Source organism: Perissodus microlepis, chromosome 3 (assembly GCF_051167445.1).
Source record: "Perissodus microlepis isolate ML-2025 ecotype Zambia chromosome 3, ASM5116744v1, whole genome shotgun sequence".
Lineage (NCBI taxonomy): Eukaryota > Metazoa > Chordata > Actinopteri > Cichliformes > Cichlidae > Perissodus > Perissodus microlepis.
Window position 1 is genome coordinate 5,033,820 of NC_140463.1, and position 17,962 is coordinate 5,051,781.

Here is a 17,962-nt window from a genome sequence, read left to right on the forward strand (position 1 = left end):
GTAAATTCCTAAGTTAATTTGTAAATTTTGTAGTGACCTGTAAATTGTAAATATTGTAAAACTTTTTTTCTGTCATTTAATGGTCGGGCATTGTACAGCTACAAGCATTTCACCCCCATGTCATACTGTGTATGGTTGTGTGTGTGTGACAAATAAAATTTGAATTTGAATTTGAATTTGAATTTGATGCATTACATGGTGCAAGGTTTTTCTCGACTATCGACCTGGCAAGTGGCTATCATCAAGTGGCAGTTCACGAAAGGGACAGGCACAAGACTGCTTTTACAACCCCATTTGGGTTGTTTGAATATACCAGATTGCCCTTTGGTGTGTGTAATGGTCCAGCCACTTTCCAAAGACTCATGCAGGCCACTATGAGTGACTTAATCCTTCAGATTATGCTCGTGTACCTAGATGACATATTAGTCTACTCATCAACTTTTGAAGACCATTTGGCACGTCTTCAGACAGTGTTGCAGAGACTCAGGGAAACTGGGCTGAAGGTTAAGGTGGAGAAATGTCATTTTCTCCAATCTAGTGTACGCTTTTTGGGTCACCAGATCTCAGCTGAAGGTATAGGTACGGACCCAGACAAGATAGCTGCAGTGAGGCAGTGGCCAGTACCCACCACAGTTAAAGAGCTGAGATCCTTCCTGGGTTTTTGCAGTTATTACAGGAGATTTCTCCATGGATTTTCGCAGCTGGCAGGTCCTTTGCATGATCTGATTAATGCATGGGGCAAGGAGGACAGTCCAGCTAAATATAAAAACTTGCTTGAAAGTGTGTGGACGCCATCTTGTCAAGAGTCATTTGAACAGCTGAAAGAGAAGCTCACAAGTGCCCCCCTACTTGCTTATGCTGATTTCTCACTGCCATTTGTTGTTGAGACAGATGCCAGCAGTTTAGGACTGGGAGCAGTTCTTTATCAGGTGCAGGGTGGCAGGAAACGTGTTATAGCATACGCCAGCCGAAGGTTGAGAAATGCAGAGAGAAATGACAGAAATTATAGCAGCATGAAATTAGAGCTCCTCACCCTTAAATGGGCGGTGTCTGAGAAGTTTAGGGGGTATCTCTTAGGCTCCAAATTCACAGTTGTGACAGATAACAACCCCCTCTGCCACCTGAACTCAGCAAAGCTGGGAGCCATCGAACAGCGCTGGGTTGCCCAGTTAGCGCCATTTGACTTTGAGGTGCAGTATCGTCCTGGTCGGTGTAACACAGCAGCCGATACCCTCTCTAGACAGCCATTAGCAGGGGAGCCCCAGCCTGCAGGAGATGAGGAGGAGTTTGATGGATGCATATCCATCTGTAACCTAGTCAGCAGAGGGACAACGCTAGGCCTGGACTTAGTAAGTGCAGGTGGCACGGTTCCCCCCCCCTTTGGTGGTCCTCCTCGGGTCCTTGTACTCTGGGGCCTCTGGATATCTGGGGCCTGGATCTCCTCCATACCTGCTTCATACCCTGGTGGACGGGGCTATGGCTCCCCACACTCCCTAGCAGATCGTTACATGGAGAAACCTTTGGAATACAAGCATGCTGATCCACACAGGTATGCACACAGGTGTACACACGGGTGTTCACAGACGCGGAGTACACCTTTCTTGGCTGCTGCCTCAAAGCACATTGTGCGCTGTCTATCTTGCGTGCTGCACAATATCGTTTATTATTTAGTATCTACTGTTATCTACTGCTAGCTAGTTTATTGTGATGGTGCTGTTTTTATTATGTTGCTCTTTGTTGTTTGCTTTCTCTTCTGTTTTTTTCTCCATACAGGTGATCCAGGTGTTTTGTTTGTTTGTTTGTTTGTTTTTTCCTTTCTTCCCCCCCTTCTCACCGTCTCTTCTCCCCTTTGGTTTTCTTTCTCTCCCTCTCTTTCTTTCATTCTTTCTCCCTGTCCTATCCCCCAGTCACGTCTGTCCCGTTTGTAGCAACCGAAAATAAAATAAATACATAATTATAATAAAGGTCAATCAAATGGACCAATATGGCAAGGCCATGATGATCCACTTGGTAAAATAAATCCGCTTGGCATCTTTCTTGGCCTTAAGACAACAATTCTGATGGCTAAAGATTCAAACGGGACACAAAAAAAAAAAAAAAAGTAAGTGCAGGTGTAAAATGTTGTCAGGTGAGGCAGGCCCGGGTCACAGCAGTTGAGCAAGACACCCATTTTACTGATTCCCAAGGGAATACACCCACTCTGCCAGGGTATTCTAAGGAAGAGTTGCGACAGTTTCAGAGCTCTGACCCTACTATCAAGTCCTTTAGGCAGTTTTGGGACAAAAAGAAGAAACCCACACACCAGCAGAGGAAAGGTTTGGCTAAGTCTGTGATTTCTCTGCTCCGGCAGTGGTCACGTATCATAGAGTTTGAGGGATTGTTGTATCGGGTCATTGAGGATGGACATTTGGGGAGGTGTCAGCAGCTCCTTTTGCCAGCTTGTTTAAAGGAAGCTGTACTGGGGAGTGCGCATGATCAGATGGGGCATCAGGGGGTGGAGCGGACCCAGAATCTGTTAAGACAGAGATGTTTTTGGGTTGGTATGTATGAAGAAGTGGACCAGTGGATTAAGAAATGCTACAGATGTGTGCTTACTAAGTTGCCACAGCCCAAGATTCATGCCCCTGTCAAGCCCTTTCTGGCCACTAGACCTCTTGAAGTGGTTGCAGTAGATTTTAGCGTGTTGGAGCCAGCCTCAGATGGACGGGAAAATGTGTTGGTGGTTACAGATGTTTTCACCAAGTTCACACAAGCTTTCCCCACACGCGACCAGAAAGCTGATACAACTGCTAAGATTTTGCTCAGAGAGTGGTTCATGAGGTATGGTGTACCAGAGAGGTTACATTCTGATCAGGGCAGAAATTTTGAAAGTGATGTGATTCAGGAACTGTGCAAGTTATATGGGGTTAAAAAAAAGCCGTACTACACCACATCATCCCCAAGGTAATGCACAATGTGAACGTTTCAATAGGACATTTCATGACCTATTGCGTACCCTCCCACCGGACAAGAAACGCCGTTGGCCTGAGTATTTGCCAGAGTTAGTCTATGCATACAATGTGACTCCCCATGCCACCACAGGTCACTCGCCGTATTACCTCATGTTTGGAGTGCACCCCCACCTTCCTGTAGATGCTTTACTAGGGCAGGAGCAGGTGCTTGATAAGAGACATGACTGGCTGGTTGTGCATCAGCAGCGCTTAAATGAAGCACATAACAGAGCAAGGCAGTACACGGAGCAGAAAGCAGCAGAAAGGCTTGAGCTGGACAAAACCCGGGTCTATTGCCCCCCTGTTGAAGTAGGTCAGTTAGTTTATCTGAGACACTGGCCCCAAGGCAGGAACAAAATTCAAGACGCCTGGAGCCCTGTGGTTTATAGGGTTGTCGAAGTCCAGGGCAGCACACATGCGGTGGAGCCTGTGGAGGGTGGGCCAGTAAAACGGGTTCACAGAGCTAACCTTAGACCTTGTATTGGCCCAATTCCTGCACCCAGGAAAAAGAAAAATAATGAATCCCCTGTGGTAGTGGGTCCTATGACAGAAGAGAAAACAGGCTGTTCAGATTCAGATCCTGAGTATGTGTTGTTCGGAGAAACCTCATACCCAATTGCAGAGCAGGGGTCTGATGAAGACAGGGAAGCAGTTCAAAGCAGTGGCGTTTCAGAGTCTGTAAACACTGATGATGCTCGTGTTACTGCACCGTCTGCCTCTGAGCAGGTGTCCACACCAGAGACAGTTGCTACTGAAACCAACAGGGATATTGGGGTCATTACACCAACACCAGTGCCCCGTCGGAGTAAAAGAGCTAATGCTGGAGTGCATTCCAACCCTTACCATGTCCCTGTATCAGCATGTCATGCCATCACCTTGAGCCCTGAGGTACTGTCTCAGTTGTTGACTAATATGGGTACTGCCCTCTTTAAAGAAGCAGTGCATGAGTTGAGATATACCAATTGAGTCACCGGGGACGTTGACTCTTAAGCAGGGGAGAATGTAGCTAGGTGGAAGTTCGATATTATGGGACATGCCATTGGATGGCGCTGTTTCTTTTGGGGTACCCCTGAGAGTGCAAGGGATCATGGGGTTCTACAGAGACATTCACGGGAGTGCTAGCTTGCATTGGTGTTATGTGGGTGTGCAATGCCTTTTTTCGCTGCCTGATATGTTTTAAATGCAAAGTGTGCAACAGTTAAGGCACCAGGAGTTGCTGCAACCAACTTCGCCGTTCATCTCAGAGGGATCTATATTCCGTTTTCTGCTGAATTAATGCACTGTATGTATTTGAGTTCACACTTGTATTATACTATCTTTGTGGGTAAGAGGGAAATGTACCTTGTTAACTGTTTACTCTTGGCTCTGTATCTTAGCAGGAGAAGCCACTACAGTTATTTTTGCACTGCTAAGTTTGTTTTATTTATGTATGGGTTTATATCAGACACAAAATGATGCTAGACGTCCTTGAGTTCCAGATGCTGATAAAGTTGGGGAAATAACCTGCAGTAGCAGTGGGTTACCAGTGCACAAAGCTGTTACTGGATAAGAACTGTCTGTAACAATTTTATTTCTTTATCTTTACAACCTTTTTTATTTTCTTCTGAGCGCTTACTTTATCATTCAGATTAAAAGAACCCCAAAGATAATCTGTGTTCTGGGCTGGTTAATTTAGCCAGGCTACATATATATATATATATATATATATATATATATATATATATATATATATATATATATATATATAATCACTGACTTTCAGCTTGTTGTGTTTGTGGATATATGACTGACTTTAATTATTAAACATTCGCACATAAATAAGTTACGTCATATTCAGTTTAACGAATGAGCTGTCACAACTTTCAAGTACAAAGTTGTTATGAAGTCTGTCACATTCCCCCCTTTTTTTCCTTTATTTCTTTTTTTATCCTTTATTTATTCATCCTTCTTATTTCATTGTACTGTATATTGTTACTCTTATTTGCCTTGTATGTCTACTGTACAAACTGAACTGGAATGACTGACTGTTCGCTTTATGATTTCAATAAAGTTTGGAAAAAAAACCCAAAAAAACCCTCTTTGGCCGCTCCCTTCTGCCGTATTTTGCGGCAAAATTATCCACACCCACCGCCGCGCTATGAATTGTGGGATATATGGGACCAAGAAGCGTGCACCGGACCACGCTTGATATTTGGGGAAATCGACGGCGCATCTGGAGTATGCATTTGAAGTACACTTCGAATTGGGACAGCCGTCGTCGCGTGGCGGTGACGTAACCGCACTTAAAATGCGTACTTCAAGCTGCAGACCCTGAATTGGGACACAGCCACAGTCACTGAGTACAGACCGGCTGATTCCTGTAAAGGGAGAGGCAGGAAGAGGCGGAGCAAAGACGAGAAGTTCAACGTCATTTTGCAGAAGTGAAAGTGTGAGAGAGCAGCAGCAGAGCTGCAGTCGAGTCCTGTTTGTCTCTGAAAGAAGATTCACTGGAGTCCATCAGGTTCCTCTCAGCAACAGTGGTGAGTGCAGCTGATCACACTTCCTGCTTCTACACAAATCTTCACTCTGTTCACTCCATCAGGGCTCTAGAGCGCCACCTCATTTCTCCATGGTGCCACTTAGGCTACGTCCACACTCTCCCGGATAGATTTGAAAACAGCGCTCCGCGTCCACACTAGTGTTTTCAGTCGTTTTCACAGAGTTGTGCGTCCACATTAAGACGGCTGAAAACGCTGACGTTCCAGTCCTGCGCATGCGTGAAACGCAAGACGATTCGACCGGTCTCATTTCTGTCTGCTGCTTATTCACTTTCCGGCTGTTTGAAACGTCGCGGCAAAAGGTGGAGGAAAAGCACCGAGTTTTGAAATGGACTAACAGTGAGGTGGAGTTGTTGCTGCGAGTAACACAAAAGTACAAAGTTGCAAAACCGAGAAAGAATTAAAGAATTTGAAGAAAAGCTCTGTGGAGCAGGTACAGACTGATATTAATCTTTAATAGGGCTCAAAACTGCAGCTGTATAATGCTCTCCACTATCTTTGTTTAATTGGTCACATGACTGCATCACATGACTAACATGCATCATCGTTTTAGAAAGTCTCTGTTTTCACTGTTCACACTGTGACACAAACGCACCGTCTCCAAATTATTTACTTTCCGGCTGTTTGAATCGTCGCAGCAGAGGTGAGCAGCCTGATAGGAGTGGACGTAGCTGTGGGTAATGAGAAAAGATGAAAAGAACCATTGATAACTTTTTCGTTAAGGCCGGTGCTCTGACACGGAGCCATCAACCTCTCAGTGTCTAACACTGGTCTGCAGACGGCATCAGATAATGAGCCGCATTAGATGGACTCTGAGCCCACTGACAGTAAAAGGGTGAAGTGTAGACATTTGGAAGAGAGCGGCCTGACCAGTTTCTCTGACTGTGATACTGTAAAGCTGACAACATGATGCATTTCCTGTGGTGAGTGTGCAAAGACCATGGCAGGTGTTGTGCCAAGGTAGGGATCCCCAACAGGATCTGTTTCCCTGCGTCAGGAACATCGGCTGGGCAGGGAAAGCGGACCCAACGCACTCCGCCTCCATCACGACCAACTAGACGTGGAAGGAGTGATGTTTTAGTGACAACATGAAAGATGAGTGACCGTTCAGTTTGTGGGTTACAACAGAAAATTATACATTTATTGTTCTCGTGTGTTATCGGACGGGATCATTTTAATAAACCGAGGACATTTTCCTGATAATTATCTGTATCCTCCTGTAACTTTACTGTTTAAAGAGCTAAAACCTCCAACATTTCAGGATCAATAAGTCCTTATAAGACGTGTTTGTGAGCTAAAAATCAAGAATGTGGGATACTGTTTGTCTGTGTCAGCCAAACAACTTCACATCTTTGTAACGACTGTTAAAAAGATGTTCATCCTGTTGATCCTGTTCGTCTGGACGCTGCACTGTACAGCAGACACGACGTTGTTCAGTTTGTGTTTGAGATGAACCAGTTTGTGTCTGAGTGTGTTGCTGGGTCTCCACCAGTTACTCTGACAACTGAAGATTCAAGATTTTTATTTTGACATTTGCACACAGGACCAACAGTCCATGCACAGTGGGATACTTGTGCAGAGCTTTCCAAGTCAAATCACACTTTAACAATATAAAGACAGAAAAAGCAGGAGGATAGAAATAAAGTCCGGAGTAGGGTAGTCGTACTATTTTCTATATACAAAGAAAAAGAAGAACATTTACAGAGAGTTTGTAGTTGTCTACCTCTTATCGCACTCACAGTATTGCACATTTGTTCCACAGATCTGTTTCACAAGTCTGTTGTGAGTGTATTGCCCGATGGTCAGTGAACCGATGATACATTCAAAATGAGGTTAAGTAGTGCTGTGTTATTTTAAGTGTTCAGTGTTTTGTGTTTGCCATCAGTCTGACAGTTGTGGGGAAGAAGCTGTTGAAGAATCGTGTTCTGTGTGTGATGCTGCTGTCCGCTCTGTTGTGTCTGAGATTGTATGTGCAGCTTTGTATGTGCAGGTCCATGGATGCAAGTGTTGTTCCTATAATCCTCTCTGCAGACTTTCTGACTCTTTGCAGAGCCTTCCTCTCTGTCTGTGTAGTGTTTCCATACCAGACAGTGATGCCTGCGGTGAGGATGCTCTCTATCAGTCCTCTGCAGGCCTGGGTGAGAGGGTGGTGGTTCATGCCAGCTTTCCTGAGCAGCCGAATGAAATAAAGCCTTTGCTGGGCTTTTTTCACAGTTGCTGTAGTGTTGAGAGTCCAGCTCAGGTCTGATGTAACCTGCAGTCCCAGGAATCTGTGGCTGTTTGCCCTCTCCACCTCCGTCCCTTTGACGATAAGAGGCTGCAGGGGAGGGAGTTCTTCCAAAAGTGCAGTATTCATTCCTTGGTCCGTGTTGAGGATGAGGTGAAGAAGCTTCTGTGATGAAAAGAAACTCAAAGAAGTCCAGACGCTTTTCTCTCCAAGCTCCTCAGACTACTGACGCTTGTTTCTCTCTTTTTAAAAATGAAATTTAAAGTGAATTTTGAATCAAATGTTTCTTTTCTTTCTCCCTCAGAGTGCAGACATGTCTGCTGCCAGCAATCTGCCATCTGAAGATCAGTTTCTGTGCTCCATCTGTCTGGATGTGTTCACTGATCCAGTCTCTACACCATGTGGACACAACTTCTGCAAAACCTGCATCAGTCAGCACTGGGACATGAATCAGAGCTGTCAGTGTCCCATGTGTAAAGAGACTTTCTACACTCGACCTCAGCTGAGGGTCAACACCTTCATCTCTGAGATGGTTGCTCAGTTCAGACGTGAAGCTCAGCAGAAAGCCAGCAGCAGCAGCTCAGAGCAACAAGCTGCCAAACCAGGAGAAGTTCCCTGTGACGTCTGCACTGGAACCAGACTGAAGGCCCTGAAGTCCTGCCTGGTGTGTCAGACCTCCTACTGTCAGACTCACCTGGAGCCTCATCTGACAAAGGAAGCTCTGAAAAGACATCAGCTGGTTGATGCTGTGGAGAACCTGGAAGGCAGGATGTGCACGAAGCACGATAACCTTCTGCAGCTGTTCTGTAAGACCGACCAGACATGTGTCTGCATGCTCTGCTCTGTTTTAGACCACAAGAACCACGAGTTTGTTCCTCTGAGAGAAGAATATGAAGGAAAGAAGGCAGAGCTGGAGAAGACAGAGGCTGAGATTCAGCAGATGATCCAGAAGAGACGACTGAAGATTCAGGAGATCACAGAGTCGGTGAAGATGAGTAAAGATGCTGCAGACAGACAGAAAGCAGAAGGTGTTCAGGTCTTCACGGCTCTGATGGAGTCTGTTGAGAGACGCCTGAAGGAGCTCATGAAGGAGATCGAAGACAAACAGGAAGCTACAGAGAAACAGGCTGAAGGTCTCATCAAAGATCTGGAACAGGAAATCTCTGAGCTGATGGAGAGAAGCTCTGAGGTGGAGCAGCTCTCACGCTCTGAAGACCACCTCCACCTCCTCCAAAGCTTCTCCTCCCTGAAAGCTGCTCCACCCAGCAAGGACTGGACAGAGGTCAGAGTTCATCCACCATCATATGAGGGGACTGTGGGGAGAGCTGTGGCTCAGCTGGAGGAGACAGTCTGGAAACCCATGAAGAAGAAGCTGTTTGAGGCTGAGCTGCAGAGGGTCCAGCAGCATGAGGTGGATGTGACTCTGGATCCTGATACAGCTCATCCTAAACTCATCCTGTCTGATGATGGAAAACAAGTGTACTGTGGTGATGTGAGGAAGAAACTTCCAGACAACCCAGAGAGATTTTCTCAGTGTGTTTGTGTTTTAGGAGAGCAGAGTTTCTCTTCAGGCAGATTTTACTTTGAGGTTCAGGTTAAAGGAAAGACTGAGTGGACTTTAGGAGTGGCCACAGAGTCGATCAACAGGAAGGGACAAATCACAGTGAGTCCTCGAAATGGTTTCTGGACTGTAGTGCTGAGAAATGGAAATGAGTACGAAGCTGCTGCTCGTCCTTCAGTCCGTCTCTGTCTCCATCCTGGTCCTGAGAAGGTGGGGGTGTTTGTGGATTATGAGGAGGGTCTGGTCTCCTTTTATGATGTAGGTGCTGCAGCTCTGATCTACTCCTTTACTGGCTGCTCCTTCACTCACAAACTCCACCCACTCTTCAGTCCCTGTAACAATGATGGAGGTAAAAACTCTGCACCTCTGATCATCTGTCCTGTCAATAACATTAATCTATCCCTGATTTCATTGGAAGAATCGCTTGATTCCTATTCTGATTCTGATTGAAGGGAACAAATGAACATATTGAGTGTAAATCCTCTACAGTCTCCATGTTTCTATAGAATCTGATCATCAGGACTCTGATTCACACTTTGATTCTCATGGAGTTTGATTTGAACAGAAGAAAAGTTGAATCAGGAAATGTTCCCACTGATGGAGACTCGAGCTGAAGAGCAAATATCAGAGAATAAATGTCCAAAAGCTTCATTTACAATAAAGTTTGTTCAATGCTTTGAGTGAATCCAGACTCATGTGTGGCTGTTATACGGAGCATCAGAGTCCAGCTGAGTTATGTTGGATACAAACTGCTTATTTTGGCTCTGTGAGGAGTTTTGTTCACTGAAAACTGATGAGACGGATAATATTCAAAGAACTCTGTAGAGATTCATGCATCCATGTTCTCCACCTGCAGGTGTGGAGGAGAAAGGTGGAGCACAGACTGCTGCATCCTTCCAGTCACATCATTTTGATGATTATATTTCCATGTTGTGATGATTTGGGTTAAAGACAAACAGAGTTGAACGGCTGCAGTCACAGCATGAAGACGATGCTGAAGCTGAGCTGTCAGTGAACATGTTTCACTGTGATTTGATTTGAAGAATAGAAAGTGTGTGTGGCTGCTGACAGCTGCAGTCTCTGTTAGTCTGCATGTTCAACACACACACACACACACTCTCTCTCTCTCTGTTAAAGAACACTTTACTGTTTAAGGCAGACTTCCTCAGTAACAATGATCTGAGGTCTCTACCAGTGTCTACTGTGGTTTTAGCTCAACATACTGAAACATGTTTTTCTTTGTGCCGTACAAACTATTTTAAAAGAGCTTTGATCACAACATCTTTGCTTTTTTCCTCCAATCGTTTATTCTGATTATTTTATTTAGTTTAACTAACAAAAGCTTAAAATTTAACTCTTAACCTGATTTAAACGTTTAATTTCTCATTAACTCAGACTTTTCATTTATTTCCTTGTTTAATGTATTATTTCTTTATCCTTAAGTTTTGCCGATCCTTTCTGTGTAACCTGTTTAATCTGACCTTTGACCTTTTAATTTTAACTTAACAGTACTCTTGTTTTGACCTTTGACCTCTTTATTCCTTATAACCAAAAAACCCTTTTATCTGATATTTTCACCTTATTTATTGATTATATATATCTGTTATATTTTCTCACCTTACCTTATTTTGACCTTTGACCTATGTCCTTGTTAGCCTTGATCTTCCTTCATCTAACGTGAAATTTCTTTCACCTTTGAACTTAAAGCTTAAATCAAACCTTTGTTAAAAACCTTCTTACCAACTTGTAATTCCAACTTTCTGCATTAAACATGTATCTTATCATATAAACACTCGATCACTGAGAGAACTGTAACTTTAGGCAGAACCAAATGAAGCAGCTAACCTCGTCAAACTCACAGCGACAGTAACTGACAGTGAATTATTTTAATGTTCTTCATTGTGTTTGTTACAAACATTTATTTTCCTTTAATTGCGGGACTTTGGTTAAGTTCAATCCGATGTATTAACCGACCTTTGAGGTGAAGTGCAGCTGTGAAGAACGCTACGGCAGGCAATGAGGTGCGTTTAATGTCGCTCTGTTAATTTGAGCGTCCATAAATTGAAGGTCTTATTTTTTCTTACTTTGTTATTGCTAATTTATTGGAGAATTAGGCCATTTAATTAAGATAGATTTTATGTTGTTGGTTGTAAAGATCTGGATGGATGTTTTATTTTATTCTGTGTTTCTATTTTTCAGTTTGACTTTTCAAGACTTGGTGAATTGCCTTTTTCTACTTTTTGTTTGGTTTTGTTAAAATTAGCAGCAGTGAGAAGTGTTACTGTCGGTCTTGAATATATTTGATGTAGCCCATACAATTAAGGTCAGTGTCATGTTTTTAGTTGTTAGAGTCTGATGAAGAATCTTTTACTTTTCTCCAAAAGTTGATTCTGTTTATCTGGACATAGTGTTTTTCAGTTCCAGCTGAATGCAGGTTTCCCCAGTCTTATACGTGTCAGGAGCATCAGCACAGCTGAAATGCATTTTTCCTAAGCACCGCGTCTCTGTGGCTTTTAAACCCCAAAACACGCTAAAACAAAAATCGGTCCACCCAAGGATCGGGTCCCCCGGTGTAGTTTCCACTGTGGCAGACTGTGGGCTTCCTCAGAGTGAGGCTGAGAGCGGCAGGACCAGGTGGAGTTCTTCTGTGCCACAAACACCAGATTAACCAGTTTCACTCATCATCCTTCAACTGTCAGATTTTACTGGTGCAGGTTTCATGAATCACCATCTGAGAACGTCTCTGATGTGGGCGCCACTCACAGGGATCACTTCCTGTAGAAGGGTCACATGACCTGTTATAGGCCCCTTTATGATGATGACAGCAACGCCCCTTTCATGTGAGGTTAAACCCAGAGAGCTTCGTGTGACCTCTGACCCTGATCACCAGCGTTAGGGTCAGTGAAGGTGAGATACCGTGTGACAGGAGGAACAATAAAGTTTTATTTGTACAAACACGTAGAACAGATGAAGTCAGAACGAAGCAGGTGGAGCTCAGCCAGGGTGGAGGTGCAGACAGGTGAGCTGAAGGGGAGGAGCCAGTCTGGTCAGGAACTCTATCTCCTCGAGTGAACCTCCTCACCTCTGAAACACACACACACACACACACACACACGACTCTGAAGGTTGCAGTCAGGGTGGTGAGGGTGGGGTTACCTTCTGGTCTCTGGTTGGTGTGTTTCCTGCAGGTGAGGCTGAGCGGCCGAATCATGACATCGCTGCTGCACAGACACAACAGGAAGTGGAGGAGGAAGTCGTCAGCGTCCCCGTCACACACCTGAGACAGACACAGAGGTTATGTCTCTGCAGACTCACGGCTCGGCCCTGTGGAAACGTCCTGCAGGACGCCTGTTTCTCTCTGTGGTGGCCCCCCCACAGCGTCCCCACCGTGCTTCACTGTGTGGACGCTGTTCTTTGGGTTGTAGCTGCATCTTCTTCTCGTTTCAGCTCCTCTGACCACAGGACGTTTCAGTCTGCAGGTCTTTGTCCCGGTCGTCCTCAGCAGTGTGGCTGAAGGTGTCTGCAGACGTGGAGCTCTGTGAGCTCACAGCGCGTCCCTGTGCAGCCTGTAGAGTCTTTGAAGTCTTTGCTCTGACAGGCTTGTTCTGTGCTGGGCGGCTCTTTGACTTTCTTCAGGTTTCCCTTCCTGACACTCTGATAACCTCAGATATCCACAACGTGAATCCTCACAAACATCTGTTTCTCTCTTTTCACTCAAACCTTCTGACGTTTTCACACCGACTGTAAATATGAAGAAAACCCTCAGTTTGACGCCACGCCCCCAAACCAGTTCAGCAGTAAAGTGTGAGCAGACGGAGCTGTTACCAGGATGTAAACAGGATGTGCCCTTTCACAGTAAAGCCTCAGGAATAAAAACATGACCCGATCTTAAAGTTTAAAGACGACGATGAGCACGTGACTCACCTGTGACAGGTAAACATATACACCTGACAGGTGCTACTGACCTGGCTCTGCCCACGAGGGAAGACTCTGATGTGACCTCTGACCCTGAGAGCTCTCTGAAGCCCCTCCCACTGAGCATCAGCCAATCCCAGCAGAGCACGAACCAGAGCAGCTGAGAACCAGACGTGAGCCTCACCTGTCCCGTCATCGATCACCAGCCTGATCGAAGAGCAGAGCGACATGGTTTGATCATGTGACTGTCACCTGACTGATCCAGGTGATTAACATGTATCAGCAGGTGAGCTCAACAGGAAGCTGCTCTTACTTTGCTTTGGACTGAAACACTGACGAGGTCGAGTGACACTGAGAGCTGCTGCAGCCCTGAGAGAGAGAGAGCAACAGGTAAACACACACACACCTGAAATCGTGAGCAGTTTCCTCCAAAACGACACTTTACTTACGTGCACCAACACTAACACACCACCAACACGCTAACAACACATGAAGCACTCTGAGTACTTTCACTGCACCCGAGAAACTACAACTAAACACATCCTGTACACACTGTGTGTATTTTATGCAGTACCTGTGTGTACACGCTGCCACACAGCGAGCAGCTCCACTGCAGTTGCAGGAACAGGAAACACACCACATGACCTTTGACCTGTCCCACAGTGCACCTCTGCTTGCTGCTCAGAGCCCACTCACCCAGGTGCATGATGGGAGCAGGAGGAGGAGGCTGGGCCGAGCTGATAGAAACCAAACAAACAAATAAACAACAGCACGACAAACACGGGAACCAGACTTTACCTGTAAACTTACCTGGTGTCTCCCAGGGAGACCACAGTTATGGAGCTGACAGGTAAGTACGTGCAGTACACACTTCCTGTCCTGGTACACACTTCCTGTCCTGAAACACACACACAGGTAAACCGCACAGGTACGTAACCATCGGCGTAACTTTGTATTGAACATTGGGGGGGTCAAGATCTCTGTCTAAATAAATAAATCTGGGTACATCCCAGATGATTAAGCAACTATTTTGCTGGTAACACCTGAAACGAGTAAAGAAAATCAGCAGCCTATTAATGCAAGATAATTCATAACTTTATTGGGGGTGACATTGTTGGACATGAGTCCAAACAAAGAGTCCAAACATTTATAAGCCTGTCTATGTGTGTCTCACCTGGACAGCCTCCTCTGGAAATTGAATTCAAAATCCTGCTCCTCACATACAAGGTCTTAAATAATCAGGCCCCATCTTATCTTAATGACCTTGTAGTACCATATCACCCTATTAGAGCACTTCGCTCTCGCTCTGCAGGCCTACTTGTTGTTCCTAGAGTATTTAAAAGTAGAATGGGAGGCAGAGCCTTCAGTTTTCAGGCCCCTCTTCTGTGGAACCAGCTTCCAGTTTGGATTCAGGAGACAGAAACTATCTCTACTTTTAAGATTAGGCTTAAAACTTTCCTTTTTGCTAAAGCATATAGTTAGGGCTGGACCAGGTGACCCTGAATCCTCCCTTAGTTATGCTGCAATAGACGTAGGCTGCCGGGGGATTCCCATGATGCATTGAGTTTTTCCTTTCCAGTCACCTTTCTCACTCACTATGTATTAATAGACCTCTCTGCATTGAATCATATCTGTTATTAACCTCTGTCTCTCTTCCACAGCACGTCTTTTATCCTGTCTTCCTTCTCTCACCCCAACCGGTCGCAGCAGATGGCCCCGCCCCTCCCTGAGCCTGGTTCTGCCGGAGGTTTCTTCCTGTTAAAAGGGAGTTTTTCCTTCCCACTGTCGCAAAAGTGCTTGCTCATAGGGGGTCATATGATTGTTGGGTTTTTCTCTGTATCTATGAAGCGCCTTGAGGCGACTTTTGTTGTGATTTGGCGCTATATAAATAAAATTGAATTGAATTGAATTGAATTGGAAACCAGACAACAGCAGAGTGTTACCCGGCAACAGGCCAGGTGGGTAGGGGGTGTGGCTTAAGTCCAGGTACACCTGCAGACTCCTCCCAGCTTAGTCACAAAGAGTGAGACGCACACCTGCACACACACATTCAGCTAACAGTCAGACCTGAGACTCATACCTGAAGCACTGATGCCTGCAGGTCCTCTAGTGTCCAGCAGAGGCAGCAGTGAGTCGCCCCCATAGACCCCCATGTTAAAACTTCACAGCAGAAAAAGCCTGATACACAAACCACCTGTGTGTTTGTACCTGAGTGTGTGTGTCCAGAGTGGGCAGTCCTGTTGTTCACACTGATCCTTTCAGACACCACACCCTGAAAACACACCAGCTCTGAGCTGAAACACACACACACACACACACACACACACACACACACACACCAGTAAGAGTTTAAAGCAGGCTGCAGCTGCAGTTCCTCAGATGGCCAAAGGGGGCGACTCAGTGAGGGACGAGCAGTTTACCTGCAGTCTAAGACCTCTGAGACGGACAAGACTGTGGGTGGGACGGCCTGAAAACACAGAGAATAGAGATGGGAAATGTGACGTCATTCTGGGGTAAAACCGCAAAGGATTGTAGGTATGAGTGGAAAGTGGTACTAGCGCACGCAGGCAGGTATGATATCTGTCTGACCCACCTGGGCTCTTTTGGTTGAAGCAGCAAATTAAAATATTTTGAAATTTCACTTGAGAAAATCTGAGTGACTTTCCTGTCTGCATTAATTTTGCAGAGCACTGGGTCCCAACATCTTTAGAGTGATGCGTTCCCGTGGCCCAATTGAAAAGTTTTAAAAGTTCTGGAAGTGGGTCCATAAAAATGAAAAGTATTACTGATATAAACTGGGCTTATCTCTCATTCAAAGTCACGTCCAGACAGCTTCCATCAGGGTTTCAATTTTAGGATCACTCCCTAGAAATTAGATTCAGACTAAAACCCCACAGACACAAACACCAGTTTGGGTTGTTTTCCCTGATTGGCTATCACTTGTTAAGGTGGTGATACGGGAACAGTGTTCTGTGGTCTCATCACTCTGATGCTGCCATCATGGCTCTGCTTAATCCATAATCAGCGAGTCTTTGCTTCTGAATCCTGTACCTGTAACATCAGACTGTCTTTGAAGGTCTTCTAAACATCCTACAGCAGTGAAGTGATCACCAACGTTCATTCACATCACATCATTTCTGCAGGGAGACACCAGCCAGCCTCTACAAATGATGTCACATATGCCGAGGTCACCATTAGAGAGTCAGCCAATAAGATGTCAGTCATCCAACCAGAAGGGATTTACTCCAGCCTGAGCATAAACACTACAGGTACACATTCTAGCAGGTGACATAAATGAGTGATAAATGCAAGAGAAATTGAGAGTTGAAGAAGATGAGACTTTTTCCCCCTTCATGCTGCCATGTGTATTTGACCTCTGTCTCTAAATTAATCTGAAAGTTTCTTGTTCTGGACCAATTTAAATGTAAACCCATTTTCTAAAAAATTTAAATTTAAAAAATGTGTAAATAAACAAAGATTACAAAGATTTGTAAATCTTATTTTATTAACAATACAATACCAAAAACAGGTTAAAAGGAGAGAAAACCAAGTGGTACCAAAGACCAACAGCTGGAGGAGGAACACTTCCAGAAATGACTGTCAATGAACACAGTTCATCACACCATCTATTCCAGGAGCGCAGCTTCATAGTAGGAGAGTCAGGTGCTGAACTGGCCTGCCTGCAGTCCTGATCTTTCATCAATGAAAACATCTGGAGCATCATGAAACCAGACGCAGGACAAAGAAGAGCCAGGACTGCTGGGCGGCTAAAACCCTCCATCAGACACGGATGGAGCAACATCCCACTCCCAAAAAGTCCAAAAGCTGCTGTCCTCAGTTCACGGACATTTACAGAATGATGTTAAAAGGCGAGGCTGTACAGGAGCATTACAAAATTACACTTCTGATGTGTGTTTGGTTTTCTGTCTTTGAGAGAATATGGGTTTATGAGATTCACAAATCATTGGATTCTGTTTTTATTTGTTTTAAACAGCATCACTACTTTGAGGTCGTAACATGTGGTCATGGAAAAAATATTTTTACCTCAAATATATCAAAAGTTTTGAAAGTGGGACAGGAACGCAGGATCCACAGCAGGTCTGCAGCTCTGTCGCTAGTTTCCTGTTTTACAGTTAACGTTGTCACTGGTTTCCACTAAACCTTTACTGTGGTCTCTGTGGTCGATTCACTGTTTGAAAAATGGGACAGTGACGTTCTCAGACAGCCGTGGCACTGATCCTGCAGCTTCAACAGATCACTGCATTGGAAGAATGTGATTGGTACATAGTGTGAGTCAGTTCAGGTTAGTATGAATGTCTGCCCTTTTCCAAAATAAATTTGGGAAATTTGCTTTGTTCTTTATCCAGGTGTGTTTGGTGAAAATAAAGTTGACAAGTCGCTCAGAGAGAGATCAAAGACAAGGTTAGGCCACCTTTTGGATTCCACACGACACACGAGGAGCTGATGAAGATGCAGAGTCACCAAAGTGAAGGGAGAAAGTTCTCCTGTGTGAGACGCAGCAGTCACATGTAAAAGCAGATAAATGGTGAAGTCACCTGAGTCAGTAGCTGTTTTTCCCCAGAGTCGAGCGTTCATTCACCCACATCAAAACAGGTGCTGCTCGTGTGGTTAACTGATGAGACAAGCTGAAGTCTCTGTGTGACAGGGCTTCCTTGTTGACACCAGTGGGAAATGATCAAAGGTAAAACAACCGGTGTGATAAACCATGAAG

General features: G+C 44.9%; 2 protein-coding genes across 2 annotated transcripts; one reads left to right on the forward strand and one right to left on the reverse strand.

The window, feature by feature from the left end:
* The first annotated feature begins 5,111 nt into the window (after nucleotides 1-5,111).
* On the forward strand, nucleotides 5,112-10,000 carry LOC146389541 (E3 ubiquitin-protein ligase TRIM21-like). The gene is made up of 2 exons (XM_084910913.1): nucleotides 5,112-5,509; nucleotides 8,059-10,000. The coding sequence occupies exon 2, from the start codon at nucleotides 8,068-8,070 to the stop codon at nucleotides 9,763-9,765; it is 1,698 nt and encodes a 565-aa protein (XP_084767039.1). The 5' UTR covers nucleotides 5,112-5,509; nucleotides 8,059-8,067; the 3' UTR covers nucleotides 9,766-10,000.
* Nucleotides 10,001-11,845: 1,845 nt separating this feature from the next.
* On the reverse strand, nucleotides 11,846-14,419 carry LOC146389542 (CST complex subunit CTC1-like). Its single transcript, XM_084919185.1, has 7 exons — nucleotides 14,405-14,419; nucleotides 14,041-14,109; nucleotides 13,805-13,967; nucleotides 13,544-13,599; nucleotides 13,281-13,437; nucleotides 12,429-12,592; nucleotides 11,846-11,960 (listed from the first exon to the last, which is right to left on the reverse strand). Exons 3-7 carry the CDS (start codon nucleotides 13,934-13,936, stop codon nucleotides 11,846-11,848), a joined length of 624 nt encoding a protein of 207 aa, XP_084775311.1. The 5' UTR covers nucleotides 13,937-13,967; nucleotides 14,041-14,109; nucleotides 14,405-14,419.
* Nucleotides 14,420-17,962: the final 3,543 nt, after the last annotated feature.